The sequence below is a fragment of the Camellia sinensis genome, chromosome 13 (genome assembly GCF_055761805.1).
Source record: "Camellia sinensis isolate YWXY chromosome 13, ASM5576180v1, whole genome shotgun sequence".
NCBI lineage: Eukaryota > Viridiplantae > Streptophyta > Magnoliopsida > Ericales > Theaceae > Camellia > Camellia sinensis.
Genome location: NC_138973.1, coordinates 67,354,518 through 67,370,694, shown reverse-complemented (window position 1 = coordinate 67,370,694; position 16,177 = coordinate 67,354,518). Strand labels below are relative to the sequence as shown.

At 29.6% G+C, this 16,177-nt stretch overlaps 2 protein-coding genes across 2 annotated transcripts; one reads left to right on the top strand and one right to left on the bottom strand.

The window, feature by feature from the left end:
• Nucleotides 1–3,449: 3,449 nt before the first annotated feature.
• LOC114305945 (sugar carrier protein C) lies at nucleotides 3,450–7,293 on the bottom strand. Its single transcript, XM_028251095.2, has 4 exons — nucleotides 7,161–7,293; nucleotides 5,253–5,575; nucleotides 4,501–5,130; nucleotides 3,450–3,940 (listed from the first exon to the last, which is right to left on the bottom strand). The coding sequence occupies exons 1-4, from the start codon at nucleotides 7,291–7,293 to the stop codon at nucleotides 3,464–3,466; spliced, it is 1,563 nt and encodes a 520-aa protein (XP_028106896.2). The 3' UTR covers nucleotides 3,450–3,463.
• Nucleotides 7,294–13,350: 6,057 nt separating this feature from the next.
• LOC114306566 (Integrase-type DNA-binding superfamily protein) lies at nucleotides 13,351–14,446 on the top strand. The gene has a single exon (XM_028251842.2). It carries the CDS (start codon nucleotides 13,488–13,490, stop codon nucleotides 14,154–14,156), a length of 669 nt encoding a protein of 222 aa, XP_028107643.1. The 5' UTR covers nucleotides 13,351–13,487; the 3' UTR covers nucleotides 14,157–14,446.
• Nucleotides 14,447–16,177: the final 1,731 nt, after the last annotated feature.

Sequence of the window (16,177 nt, the reverse complement as noted above, 5' to 3'; positions counted from 1 at the left end):
CCTAGCGAACCCTCCGACGATCAAGTTAGAGGAGGGAGAGGATGATGGAATGTAGAGATAGAATGGTGATAGAGAACTTAACATTTTTCTCGTCTCAGAGACCTGCTTATATCATTTGCTCATCATTTTCTTGTCCACTCTGAGCCATCATGTTGGCCGAAAGTCTATACTCTGGCTTGCCTTGTTCATGGTATGGTTGTTCTGTTCCAACGTGAAGGGTTATCATAATAAATGCTGCAAGGGAGCTCATTAATGGCTGATGTGTGGTGTAATAACTTCGTAGGATCTTTGTTTGCTGATGTGGTTGGTTCTGCACTTGTCAGGTGTTTAGATGTCATTGGCGCTTGATATAGCGTTGAGTTCCAAGAATGTTAAGCTTTAATATTTGAGTCATGGATTGGGCCTTAAGTTGTAGGTCATATCCTTAATGGGCTTACCCATGTCGAATCTCATATATTGTGTAGAGCGCACAGATATTATTGTGTCCTATTTTGTAACTAATTTTTGTTATCTAATCTTAATTATGTTACAATAACATTATTGAGCTCTAAAACATCTGAGGTAGGGGTCACACCTTACCTAAAATGATATAACCCTCACATTATTTTATTTTAATTTTTTGGGAGGCAGTAATCCTGATATTTTGTCTGTTGTGTCATTTTAGGCCTTACATTTGGCTTATTTTTTACCCTTAATCCTAGATTTTGTATCAATTCAATCTAATTTCATTTTGATTCCTACACTTTTAATTAGTTCAATTTTTTACCCTTAATTTTAGATTTTGTGTCAATTTAGTTCAATCAATTACACCATTCAGTGTGTTTGGTTTGAGTTTTCTGAATTAACTTTTTTGAAAACTGAGTTTTTTGGTTTTCATGTTTTTTTGTTTTTAGTGAATATTTTTAAAATTTTAAACATTTTTTTTACTTTTTTAGATGCACCTTACTTAGATGTATCTAAAAAATAAAAAAAATGTGAAAAAATATTTTAAAAAATTAATAAATACATAAAAATATAAAAAATGTATTGAATTCTTGTTTTTTTTTTTTTTTTGTATTTTTGGTATTTACATTTAGTGAATTTTTAAAAGATTTTTTTTACAATTTTTTTACTTTTTAGGTATATTTATGTTATGTGTGTCTAAAAAGTAAAAAAAAAAAAATTGTTTAAAATATTAAAAAAATTCAGTAAAAACAAAAAAATACGGAAAATAAGAAAGTAGAATTTTTTGAAAAATATTTTTGAAAAATGAAAACAAGCAAGCTGATTAGTATTTTTGACAAAAAATAATCACTGAATTTATAATTTAATCTCTAAAATCATGACATATGCCACTTATGTGAATATTTTTCATTAAAAAATAGAAAAAATTACAAGGGTAATCTCTCTACTTTGGTTCTTGTGTCATTTGTTCTTGTGATTTCGATTGGCTCGATTTTAACCTTGAATTTATGTCTTTGTCTCAATTTTTGACTCTTAATCCTAGATTTTGTATCAATTTAATCCAATTTCATTTTGATTCCTATACTTTCAATTAACTCAATTTTTTACCCTTAATTTTAGATTTTGTGTCAATTTAGTTCAATTAATAACACCATTTAGTATTTTTAACAAAAAAATAATCACTGAATTTATAATTTAATCTCTAAAATCATGACATATGCCACTTTTGTAAATATTTTTCATTAAGAAATAGAAAAAAAATTACGACGGTAATCTCTGTACTTTGGTCCTTGTGTCATTTATCCTTGTAATTTCAATTAGTTCGATTTTAACCTTAAATTTATGACTTTGTCTCAAGTTGGTTCAATTGGTTACAACTCTTAGCATTTCTTTATGAAAAATAGTTATATAAGTGTCATGTGTCATATTTTTAAGAGCAAAATTATAAACTCACCAAACTCAATAAGTTAACATCAACCAATTTAGTGATAATTTTTTATTAAAAAGCACTAACGATATTATCAATTCGACCAAATGGACACAAAATCTAAAATTAATGGTCAAAATCAAATCAATTAAAAGTATAGTAGCTAAAATGATACAATGAATAAAATATAATGACTGATAGTATAATTTGTCCTAAAAAATATTAACAGTTGTAATCAATTAGGCTGACACAAGAACCAAATTTATCTATAAAATATGTTACAGGAATTATGCTTTTTCTTTTTTGTGTAAATTTTCTATAGACGTAGTATTACTGGGTTGTAAAATCTTTATAGCTACAAGTGTTAGTGGCAAGTGCAATATAGGGAAAACACAGGAGACAAATTCAAATATAATTTTCAAATGATCTAATATATTTTTGTTGTTGTACAGTTATTTCGTTGTTCCTTATTTACTGGACTACTATTCTATAAGGTAATATTTGGCTCACTCAAATTAGAATGAAAGTGAAATAAAATGATCATTTTATTAGAATTTTCATTCTCACATGTAATTCACTAAAAATAAATAAATAAATAAAAATTCATTACAAATAAAACAACTATTTTGTGTTTACCAATTAATGCAAAATATTTTCATGCCCATACAGCTATTTCATGAGACTAGGCCTCGAATTCCAGAAGGCCATAAAGATAAATAAGGTAATGTGCAATGAAATTTTTCTGTACAAAATTTATATACAGAGCCATGCATTTCATTTCAAAGTGCAAACTAAAAATTTAGAATAAATTACACTTACTGGTCCCTCTATTTTAAGTGTAGTTTCACTTTAGTCCTCATAAATTTAATTTGAGCAATTTTATTGTAATGTGCTCTCTCTATCACTTATTGTTAGAATTTTAAACAGAAAATTAACATACGCAAAAATGGGGGGGACTGAAAATTCAAAATTCAAAAGAAATTATAGGAATCACCAATTTATTTTTTTCAATACACCGGTAGTCTATATAGTTTATTTTGAATTCTATTTTGGTTCTTATAATTTTGCAATGTAGAGTTTAAATTGTTCAAATTAAAACTATAGGGGCTAATGATGCATTTTACACAAAAATCTATCATTGTAGTTTGTAATTTTAATAATGAAAAGTATTATTTATCATCAAATTTATTTGCGATTCCATATAAAACCGTGTGTACAATAGCTCTGTTCAAGAATGTCACTACTACATCAATTTATTTAAAATTTTACGTATGAAAATTTTACTTGCAGATTATTTTGTTTAGGAAAAACCCATCAAGTGAATCTACAACTCAAAAAATTTAGCAAACTATTGAAATCTCAGTAGGAAAATCAAAAAACAATTGTTTATAACTAAGACGGGAAAGTAAAAAAACAAAACATAAGGTTCTAGACACTTGAAACAACTTAGTGTATGAACAACTACCAATATTAAAAAACCCAAAATCAATCTAAATGATTGTCAACATCCCGCAAAATTATTGGACAGCTTCATGCCCCATTAATTCTTTGTTCATTGCACACCGTAATCAAGCAATTATATTCACACTCACTTCAAGACTGGTCTCCCTTGCCCATCTCAATGCCTCCTCTACCATAACTTTGATCAGTAGTATCAGAAACAAATCTTTTCCAATACCAATGCTTAGCCCACACTTGATTCATCTCTTCAATTGGGATATTCTTTGTCTCAGGCAAAAACAAGTATATAAAAACAGTCATCACCGCCACAAAAAAACCGAAAAATATGAACAAACCAAACTTGAAGCTGCACAGCATTGGTAAGAAGATCTGAGCTATGAAAAATGTGAAAAGCATGTTTGTCGACACATTGATACTCTGAGCTGCAGATCGGATTTCAAGGGGGAAGATTTCACTAGGCACCAACCATCCGAGAGGACCCCATGACCATGCAAAACCCGCCACGAATAGACAAATGAATGCCACCACACCACCTGCATACCACCTGGGCAATTCGGTTGGGTTCCCTTGTATTCCGAATTTTAAACCAATTGCAACTGCTATAACAACCTAGGCATTTGTGCAGGGAAAAAAAAAAATGAATAAGTAACAATAAAACATATAGAAATTAAATACATAATATATAGAAGGATAAATTGGATTTTCTAAAAATGGGTCTCACCAACAAATTTTATAAGAATATCGTTTGAATGGTAAGATAGTGATGGGAAATGCAAGAAACAGGGGGGGTGGGGGGGAATTTCTTGAATAATGCTCTTAAGTTGCACCCTAATGAAGTGCATTGCGCGGATGAAAATCTTGTGAATTCAATGGAAAATGTGAGAAAAATTAAGAGTAGAATGGACCTAAAAAGAATAAAAAACAATTGCAAGTTTGAAGAAACAAAAGAATATAATGAAAAACGTTTAGGAGAATCTAAACATATTTTGGGTGAATTGCACAAGTTCCACCCCAAAAGAATCTAACATATAAACATATTTGGGGTGAATTGCACAAGTTCGAAGAATCTAAACATATTTTGGAGAATCTAAAGAATAATAGGAAACGATTGAACAACAATAAATAATTTTAAAAATAGTTCATATAAACAAAACAAGATATAAATTTACCTGAGAAATAAACATCTGAGTTCCACCCCAAAAGAATAATATTCTTCTTCCCAACTTATCCACACAAACAATTGAAACAATGGTAGCCAAACAATTCACAAGACCGGTGATCACAGCGGACATAAGAGAAGCAGTATCTCCAAAACCGATTGTTTTGAATAAAACCGGAGCATAAAACATGATAACGTTCATGCCTGAGAGTTGCTGAAAGAAAGGAATGAAAAGGGCAAATATCAAATGGGGTCTGTACTTTCTCTTTAAGAGGTTAAGCCATGGGTGTTCTACTTTCTTTGAATTATCACTGGCTATGACCAAATCATCCAACTCTTCATCAACATTGGCAACGCCACGGATTATTTGAAGTCTTCTTTTAGCTTCTTCGTGTTTGCCACGCTCGATCAGTGAGTTTGGTGTGTCGGGGAGGGTGACAGAGCCAATGATGAATATTAGGGCGGGAACAACCGCTCCTCCCAAGCTCAAACGCCATCCCCAACCACCCTTGATCATCGCAAACACGTAGTTTAGGACGTTAGCAGATAGGTTACCAATTGTTATGGACATTTGGAAACCAATGTTGAGTCGACCACGATGTTTATATGGAGCCATCTCTGAGAGATAAAGTGGCACAGACTGCGCGCGCGCACACACACACACACAAAAACGAAAACAAAAAATCATTAGATGAATTAACTCATCATTAGTTAAACTAGGGTTTAGGGTTTATCAATTAAGAGAAGTCAAATAGCTTATACCTGATTGGCAAATCCAATACCGCAACCAAGAAGCATACGGCCAACAATAAGCATTGGCACATTTTGAGCAAAGCCATTTACAATGGCACCAGCACAAAAGAGACTTCCACCGGTAAGCATGGACAACTTCCTTCCCAACTTGCGAGTCACCGTTGAAGCTACAAAGGAAGCTACTAAGGCGGCCAAATACAGTGACGATGTAAACATCGTCAATGTTGGGCTGTTAAATTTGCAGTATTGATTCGTCGAAACATCGAGTACTTCCCTCTTATAGACAGTCGGGAAGAACTTCTTCAAGAATGGTGCCATAGATGTCACTCCACCTACACCACACCACACCATGTTCAACACCTTATTCAATCAACCATTGTTAATAGGGGGGTAAAAAAAACCAATTGTCTATATGGGGGTAAAGAAAAACCATTGTTAATAGGACCTACAAAAAAAAAAAAAAAAAAAAAAAAAAGAAGCTAAATTTGATTTCAAAAAATTATAATTTTGAAAATTTCAATGATCGTATTTTGGTTCAATTTTATGTAATTATGTAGATGTCATTATTTTTCTTAAGAAGTTAATAAATATACAATAATACGAAAATATACTGAATTATTATATTTTTTCACAAATATTATATTAAAAAATTAAAAAATTCACTAAAAATAAATATATATATGAAAAATTAAAACTTAGGCTCTGTTTGGTTAAGTTTTTGAAAAGAGTTTTGAGTTGTATTTTGAAAGATAAGTTATTGAAAAGAATTTTAAAAATTGAGAATTATTTGATTATGAATTTTGAAAATAATTTTGGAATAATTTGTATTTTTTTTTTTTGGGAAATTGAATAAATGGGTATAAGAGAAAATTTGATTAATTGATGTATAGAATGCAAGAAAATAAGAGAGGAGAGATGAGAGAGAAGAAATAATTGATTGATTTATTAATATATATAAGAGAGAGAGAGAGGAAAAAAAAATTGAAAATTAATAAATCAAACATGTTTTTTTTTTAGTTTTTTGATTCACATGTTAATTTAAAAACTAAACCAAATGTAAACAAAAAAATCACAAATTTCTTATTATACCTCCCTCACTAACTTTTCAAACTCTTCCAAATTCTTTTTAAATCCCATAATAAAAGTTAGAGAGACCGAGTGTATGGAACAAAGATAATTTGACATGAAAAATAAAAGAAATTTCCAGCACGTGGTGAAAGTTAAAGTAACTAATCATGTGAAAAAATAGAATAAATTCGTTCACTCTATGTGTGAATGATTGCCACCATTCTTTCCGCATGAGGATAGACTTGGGTACCATTGCATAATAACTTTCATATCTTTCCCATGAATTCTTAGAATTTTAAAAGAAAATTTTGCTTTATAAACTACATATCCTTCATGGCTGTGATTAAACATACAACTTTGTCAAATTAAATTAAGATTATATTAATTTTTATAAAAAATTTAGATAATAAAATGAGATATTGGAGAAAACAAAATTATATTTTATGAAATTATAAAATAATTTGATAAATAAATTGCATTATTGATATAAATTAAATATATGATTTAATTAAAAAATTTATCCCCATGAAATCATTATTTTTGTGTGATGCAATAAAAGTACAAAATTAACTAAATTGTTACCAAAAATTTTTTGCCATTTTTTTCCTATTTCTATGAATGCTAATGTGTAAAATTCACATAAATCAAAATCAAAATATAACAACCCATAAAAAATAAAATAAAATAAATTGTTTTTTTTTCCTATTTCTATAATGCGTAAAATTCACATAAATCAAAATCAAAATATAACCACCCATAAAAAAATAAAAAATAAATAAAAATAAAAAATTGTATTGTTACCAACTATTAGTGAGTATAAAAATAGGTAAAGTGGGTTGATTTGTTAACCTGATATGCCAATATCATATCCGAAAATCAAACCACCCATAGCCGCAACAATGCAAGTCACCATGACTTTAAAAGTGAGCTTTCCCGGGTATGCCTTCCCGCCGGCCGGACCCATCCCTACGCCAACAGCCATTCTCAACTTCTTGCTCTCACTTACAAAAACAAGGTTTGAGAAATATAGTATTAGATTAGAGATATGGAAGAAAACTAGGTCAGAGAAAACAAATGAGTAATGAATCAACTGATCATGTATATATATATACACCAAAACTATATCAGCTCCTATTATCTCTCATCTATGGATTCTATCCTTTTCTTTTCATTTTATTATTATGTTTATCCTTATCTGACTTCTGTTTGTTAGGATACAAACTCCTGGTGATTTTATCTTATCATCATTATACGAAAGATTTTTTTTTTTTAATTGAAAATACAAAATTTACCTTTAACTGCATTTTCAATGATTTTTTTTTTTAGGGGCTATTAAAGTGCACTATTAATACTATTTTATGGGTTTTATTGAGGTAAAAACATGATAATTATGTTTAACTACTTTTTCAATAATTTTTTTTGAGATATTAATGTGATGGCGATATTATTTTTTCAATAAAAGGTCACAAACAAAATTAGGTGGACATATATTTTTTTTTTTCACTAATCCACTCATGTGTTACTGCAATGTAATTTTTTTTCTTTCAAGAAGTGATATGGTTATATTTTTATTATGAGTGACGTGGTCTCGTTGGTTTGGTTGGATAAAATCAGAACTAAAGCAATACATATGGTTTCATAAAATTTAAAACCAAATCAATTTATTCAAATTATGAAACCAAACTATTTAAACACAGAATTTGGTTTAAACTACAACTTCAAATACTGTAAGAGAGATTGAAAATTGTAAATAGTTTGTTATTATAATAGAGTTTTTATTCTTTTCACTCTCAACGGTTCATTTTTTATAACTCAATCACAAACTTACGTCAATAAATCGATACACACACACATATATATATATATATATGTATGTAAGGTTGTAATTTCATGGTAATTAAAATGCATAGGTTTTTAATTAAACGATTTGATTTATTTTTAATCCAGAATGGTGGATCTCAAATTATAAGCCAAACTGCCGGACCGGATCACCTAATTTATGAACCAAAACCAAACCACATATTAGAAAAACCAAATTGAACCTACCGATTTGGTTTGAACGGAATTGAATTGTGATTTTTTCGATTTTTCTAGTCAGCCTTAATTCTTATACCAAATATTTATCCGAACTAATATATATATATATATATACACACTATATAAAACCAACACCTTATTGGTGTTTTGAAGTTGCACTTTTTGGCATGCCAAGTTTAAGTTTGTTTCCCTAAATTACCCTTCATCATTTTTTTAAAATTCACTCATATTCTCATAACAAATGGATAATTAATTGACAAAATAATTATTATTATTACTATTATTTTATTTTTAATTTTTTACTTTAGTTTCAAATTACACAAATAAAATTTTATTTTATTTATTTATATATTATACAAATATTTATATTACACATGTATTTGCATGAGTAGAAGATGCTAGTATATAACAATATCAACACAAGTACCGATATCCTTGGATCATATTTGCAACAAACTTCAGCGAACTTGTAGCTTTAGACCCAATCTAAAAAATAAAATAAAAATAAATAAATAAACATGTAGCTTTAGATATAATAATTTCTCTTTTTAAGTAATTATCTTTTAAAATGTTTTTGGATATAATTATCCACGAGACAAAAAAAAAAAAAAGGCAACTACCCATTGCTTGAAAAACGTAAAGAAAGAGAGTTTTTACAAGTGGATAAACTAAGAATGGATAATAATTGGATATAAATTGCAATAGGGTTGAATCTCTCTTGATATAGGGAATATCTAAAGTGATAAATCTGACAACTAATATTAATATTTTCAATCTCTACCATCTAAATCTTTATACTTACCTTTTTAATACCGACTCTATCAAAAGGGTCTCTTGTTTATTTTGACTCTAATAAGTCTTCCTAGTATGTAAATACTAGCAATTGACTTATTTTTTTATTTAGGTGATTAATATATATATATATATATATTTCTTTAATTTTAGTTAAATTATTTATGTGTATATATAATTATATTTTTTAAAAAAATATTCAAACATATGCATGAATAAAAACGTAGCTTGAATAAATATGTATGATAATTTTAATTGAATTATATGTGTTTATGTTTATATATACATAATGGATGGATTATTTTTAAATTCAAATTTATTGTTCACTTTTTTAAAGATAAATATGATTAAATTATATAGTTAAAATTAATTTAATTTTTTTGTGAATTATCTACAAAGGGATCTAAAATATCAACCAATCAAAATAACAAAGTTGGACCCATGTTGGGCTCATGAGCCGTACTAGATAGACTGAAGATAAGTTATCTTTGATACCCTGTTGGGTATGGCTTCTCTCAGGGTCCATGGCCAATCAATCCAAATCGTTATTTTTTAGGGCACATATAAAAAAGCCAAAGGGACACATGTCGATTAAGGAATCCATGACAGGGAAATGACTCAATTAACATACCAAACCGCATACATTTGTGACCTCAACAAGTTCCATGGTGGGGTCTAATTTCTATATCATTAAAAAAAATTAGTTAATAGAAAATTCTTGGGACCTTCTATGACCTTTACTGATGTATTGATTATCGATGTGTTTGAATTTTTTTTAAGAATTGTGCCTGACAATGATATGAATGATTCAGATTATTTTAAAGATTATAGGGGTTATATTTTGTAGAGTCTCTATCATTACTGTTAATTAATTATGTAGCACCTTATTGTGTTGGCTTAATATCATCCCTGAGATTATTGGCTCCACCCCCCCCCCCCCACCCCACCGCAAAAAACATACTCGTTTTGCCCGTAACTTTAACAACTATATTCGTGGAAACAACATTTTGGGTTGGTTTGGAAAATATTGCATCCTTTTCATGACTAAGAAAACTTCAAAAAACGGAGGCCAAGAACAATATCCAACCACGAGTATGTGTTTGGCAAAATTTGAACATTTGGTGCATAGTATATATCACTGGTTGTTCTCACATTTAATTCTTAGCACTAGATCGATGCACAGATTTTTTTTTTTTTTTTTTTTTTTTTTGTCTTTAAGTATATTTTCTACATATGTCTCTATGAAATTCTAATCAGATGATCATATATTGAGATTTTTGTGTTATATTTTATGATTGAAAGTGTATTCAGAGCGACAGAACATGGATTCCTAATTACGGGAAAATTAGACTTTTATAATTATTGGTTTGGCACTCTTAGTTATGATCAAAATTGATTTTGATTATGAGGTGTTGTTCAATTTGATTATGAATTGAAATGACTTTGATTATGACACTGTATGATATTCTTTTCTATATACCACAATTGCCATATTTATGAGACCTATTTGATTTATTTATTTTTAAATCAACCAATTTAATTATAATTTAAATAAGCAAAAATTATAAACCATTGTTGAAATTTTAAATGCTTATTATATGCACCTTTTGAAAATGTATATAGTAGCACTTCCTTAATATTTATGAGATGACATTTTTTTTTCTTTATCATACAAGAAAATTTATTAGTTTAAAAAATTAATTACATCAACATAATTAAAATTGAGAAAATAAATTTGAGTTTTGCATTGAACATCCCAACTAATCGAGACATCTATGCAACAAATCATGAGTTGCATCCAAATTCACCCAAAAGAAACACCTAGGTTGACAAGATGCCAACCAAGAAACAAAAAAATAAAAAATAAAAAGAAAACCATTAGCAGCAATCTACCCACAACAAACAAAGCACGTAGCCAAAAAACATCCTACCAATAACTCTGAACACAACAGCAAACAACTACTAGCAAACTAAATGATTGGACCATATCCTAATTCCTTCCAATCAAGTTCCCCTAATTTTAGTTAGATACTTTAATCAACTAACAAAACATCTGTGTATTATTTAGTCACATCATGTCTGAAGAATCTTAAGTAATAAACATTAGTGAACTTTTTCAAAATAAATAGTCAACATTAGTGGACTCAAACTCCCCATTAAGATATATCTTAAAAAGTAAACGATTCAAATTATCAAAATAAAATTTAAGTGGACTCAAATGGCTGCACACTAGTGGTTATTGTGCGGAGTACACAACAATCACCCGAGCCAGTTGAGATTTCCATTCTAGATTGATGTTTAAATGCTCAATACCCCCCTTAGTTATATAAGTCAATATTTGGCATTCTAATTTCAGAAGTTTCAAATTAAATGTCTATATAAGAAGTTGGTTTAATTAACCTTTTTCTTAACCTGGTATTTGTAGTTTTAAAATGCTTGAAGATGCGTTTTTTTTTTTTTTTTTTTTTTCAACTGGTAATAAATAAATTAGAAATATCATGAAAATTAAGTTAAAGATTATAAAATAAAATAAAAAAATCTAACACATAGTTAATAAATGTACAACAAATGTAACACACACAAGAAACATAACAAAAATATTTGAGATCCCCATAAATCTTTCACAATTCAACCCACAATGATGTAATCTGACAAGTATTAATTTTTGATTGTTACACATTCAATGATATAAAAGCCACCACCCTTACCACATCATTGTAGATATATTTGTGGATGCAAAATGTAGGTCTCTAGTATTGTTGGAAACATAAATAAGAAGAGTTAAAATGTTAAGGGTATTATGTCTCACTGGCTTATCCTTTTGTCCCCAAATATTTTCTTTTTCTTTTTCTTTTAAAATTGATAAAAAAAATATATATATTATTAACTTGAAATATGCAAAATATATCAGGGTAAAAATGTCTTGGAAAAAGAATCTCACAATAAGGAGAATAGACTCAATCCAAAATATGTTGGCAACATATGAACAAAACACACACTACTAATTAAAAGGTTTTTGAGTCGATTATTTTGAGTCGGCAGGTTTTGCCGCACAAAAGCTAGTCTTTTTGCGACGGTACGAAGTTAACGACGCAAATATCAAACTTTAGTGTCAGCACCATTGGCTGACACAAAAAATTAATATTTTATAGTATTACTTGAATCTGTTGACGCAAAACCCGTGCCGACGCAAAAAGCTAAACCTTTTTGTGTCGGCAACTGATGTCGTGGCAACAAAAATATTTTTATACTCAAGATATATATATTTACTTGATTATATTTAATAAATATATTTCTTTATACACATACTTTCATATTAATATTGAGTGTATATACTATAAATAATATATATCTCATTGAAAATCACAAAAAAGTATTGTGGTGTAGTGGGCTAAGTGTGGTACGTTGGGTTTAAGAGACTCGGATGAAGTGGGTTCGCATCTTAGGAAGCTTCAATGAGGAAATCATGGATTAGACTTTTTAAAACATTTAATCACTTTTTGCGTCGGCAGCTTACTGTATTTAAACGTTTTGCATCGCAAATAGCTCAAAAACTCTCTTTTTTAATAGTGACACCACCTAGAGCAAAACTCTTACTACATACTAATATGAGATTCAAAACTTTCAACATGCAAATAATTTTTTGAGACCAATCCATATAAAAAAATGCAAATTTGAGGTTAAGACACATGATCTATCTAAACACTTTTTTAATCATATGATTTCTGTCTCTGAGTTTAATTTCGTACTAAACAGAACACTTGGAACCAAAAAAATAAAAAATATAAGAGAATGTGACAAATAGTCTCATTATGAATTAATGTCTTTTGATAAGGTGCAAAAATTGTAGCCAATGAATGAGTCGTTTTAATTAAATTAAATTTGGTTAAGGTCAAAACATTCCATCCACATCAACAAATATTTTTGGTATTAATAAATATTTTAAGAAGAAACAAGGGCATTTTAATAAGTTTACAACAATTTGGTGCGTGTATACATTGATTAGACTGCAAACGACTGTACGACTCGTAGTGACAAATTAAACAATGGACTAAAAAAAACCACTACCCACTTAAAAATTTTATACAGCTAATTGCTAGCTTGTCCCCCCAAAAAAATGCGTGTCCTTTCCTTATCAAACTATCATACACACAAAAGCCTCATTAGCACAAATAAAAGGCCACGATTAACCCCACGAATTCCCCACGCTTTCACTTTCTTACTTTTAGAATTAAATCTATTAAACTTCCCCTTAAATACCAAACATAACCTCTCAATATCTTCCCTCTCTCAACCTAACCACCAAATCAACACACACCTATACATACATTACATACATATAAATATATGGCTGACCCTCCTCCTCCAATTGACATGTGCCCAGTAGGCCAATCACACATTGACCCCCCTCCTCCTCCTCCTCCTCCTCCACCACCACCACCTAAGGCCACCATGAGCTCCACCTCTTCCTCGAGCGGCTCACTGGATCGCCCAGCCCGCGGTAAACACCCAATATACCGGGGAATACGGAGCCGGAGTGGAAAATGGGTGTCGGAGATTCGTGAGCCACGTAAGACTACTCGTATATGGCTCGGGACCTACCCGACCCCGGAAATGGCAGCTGCAGCCTATGACGTGGCGGCGTTGGCTCTTAAAGGAAGTGATGCCGTCCTTAACTTCCCCAATCACGTTCATTCGTACCCGGTGCCGGCTTCTTCGTCCCCGGCTGATATACGTGCTGCTGCCGCCACTGCCTCCACGTTGATGAGATCGGAGGCCGGTGAAAACCCGGCTGCAGAGCAAGAGGAATCTGGTGATAGGACTAGTAATGTTGTGGGTACGATGTCTGGAGTGTCTGGAAATGAGTTTATGGATGAGGAGGCACTTTTCGATATGCCTAATTTGCTGGTGGACATGGCTGGGGGAATGCTGGTGAGCCCTCCAAGGATGAATTCACCGCCGTCTGATGATTCGCCGGGAAATTCTGATGGGGAAAGTCTCTGGACCTATGATTAACAAGTTTTCTTAATCATTATCCAATCTGATCAAAGAAAAAACTTCAAAAAAATAATTTTGACAAAAAAAAAAAATGGGCAGCTTTAATGCCTGATTGTTCACCTGAGTAGTTTTTAGATGAGTGGGGTTAGAACAAAAATATAATCATGCAGTGTATTTTTAAGTTTTTAACACTGGTTATATAAAAAAAATAGGGGTAGGGGTTATAGTGTAAAAGGCTGTTGTTGGGTCATCATCATGTACTATATATATATATATATATTGTTATAAGTAGTACAATGATTTTTCAATACCGTTTTTTATCTGCAATTTTCTCTGTTTTATTAACATAGAAATTGCCAATGTTTTTCTTCTACATTTTTTTTTTTTTTTTTAATTTGGTGACTTTTATTGGTAGGTCCTGTGTCATTTTTGTTTTTATAATTTCAATTAGCTTGGTTTTGATTTTATATTTTGAATCAATTTAGCTCAATCGATAACACTGATTCGAATTTTTGAGAAAAAATAATCACTATGTTAGTTGAGATTAACTCATTGAATTAATAAATTTATAATTTTACCTATAAAAACATAATGCATGCCATTTATATGATCATTTTTCATTAGAAACATTAACACTTGTAACTAAATATACCAAATTAAGACAAAATCATAAACTTAAAATCAAAATTGAACCAATTAAAATTATAAAGATCAAAATCATATAATGATAAAAATATAATGACTACAATTATAGTTTTATATTTTTATTTTTATTTTTATTTTTATTTTTATTTTATGGGATCTTCTGCTTCTCAAATAAAGACATCTCTCTTATATTATATCTATTAAGAAAAACTTACAATAATAAGATGGATGTCGTTGCTTTCGCCTTTGCATGACATGTGACCCCGACAAAATCAGGTTTTAGGTGACTCTGTATGTGAAGCAAGAACAATATCACTCTTCATGATACTGATCGTATAATAATAGGAAGAATTCATTTCTCCCACTCTACTCATAAATTATTTATGAAAATAAACATCATGCAATTTGTGGAGGATATCAAACAAGTTAATGACATTTTCATACATCAATAACGCTTGAGACTACTAATTAGTACTACCACTAATGATGCATTGCCACAGTGTCTGCTATTTTTTTTTTTTTTTTTCACATCACTAGTGATGAATTTAGAGCTCTAAATCATTATTGTTTCACACAAAGGCATGCCCAAATCTTGGATCTTTTTAGAATTACAGTTTTTTTTACTCATGACAACGGTTTTAAATAACAATGTTATTAAAATGTGTATTAAATTGACTGTTATATATTAGATAGTTAAATTATGAGACAAACACTTGGCACTTTGTAAGGATGAAAAGACTAACTCTCATAAGTATTAATCTAATAATTAACAAATGATTTTTACTGATAAAAAAATATATATATTGGATTTTTTTTTTAATATATTAATAAATATCAATATCAGAAGTATGAAACTTCAATCGGTGTAAAACCATGTTTATGAGCTAATGGGTCCCTTTGAGATTGATAAAATACGTGTTTGATCATGAAAGATTAAAGAATGAAGATGTCACTCTCATCTCATGATTTAGTTTATATATTCAAATTTTTGTAGCCTCAAACATAGCTAAGCATAAACTTGATCCTCCGATAGCTTGACCTTATTGGTGGTTCATACATTTTATTCCTTATATCATTTTGATTTTTACATTTTTAATTAATTTAATTTTAACTCTTAATTTTAAATTTTGTGTCAATTTCGTCTCACTAATAATATTGTTAATATTTTTATGAAAAATGATTACTGAATTACTTGAAATTAACTTACTTAATTGAGTATGTTTATTATTTTACTCTTAAAAATATGACACATGTCACTTATGCACATATTTTTCATAAAAGAAAAAACTTATAATCAATAATTAAACCAAATTGATACAAATTTATAAATTCATAATCAAAATCAAATCAACTAAAATTATAAAAATTAAAATGATATAATAATCAAAATATAG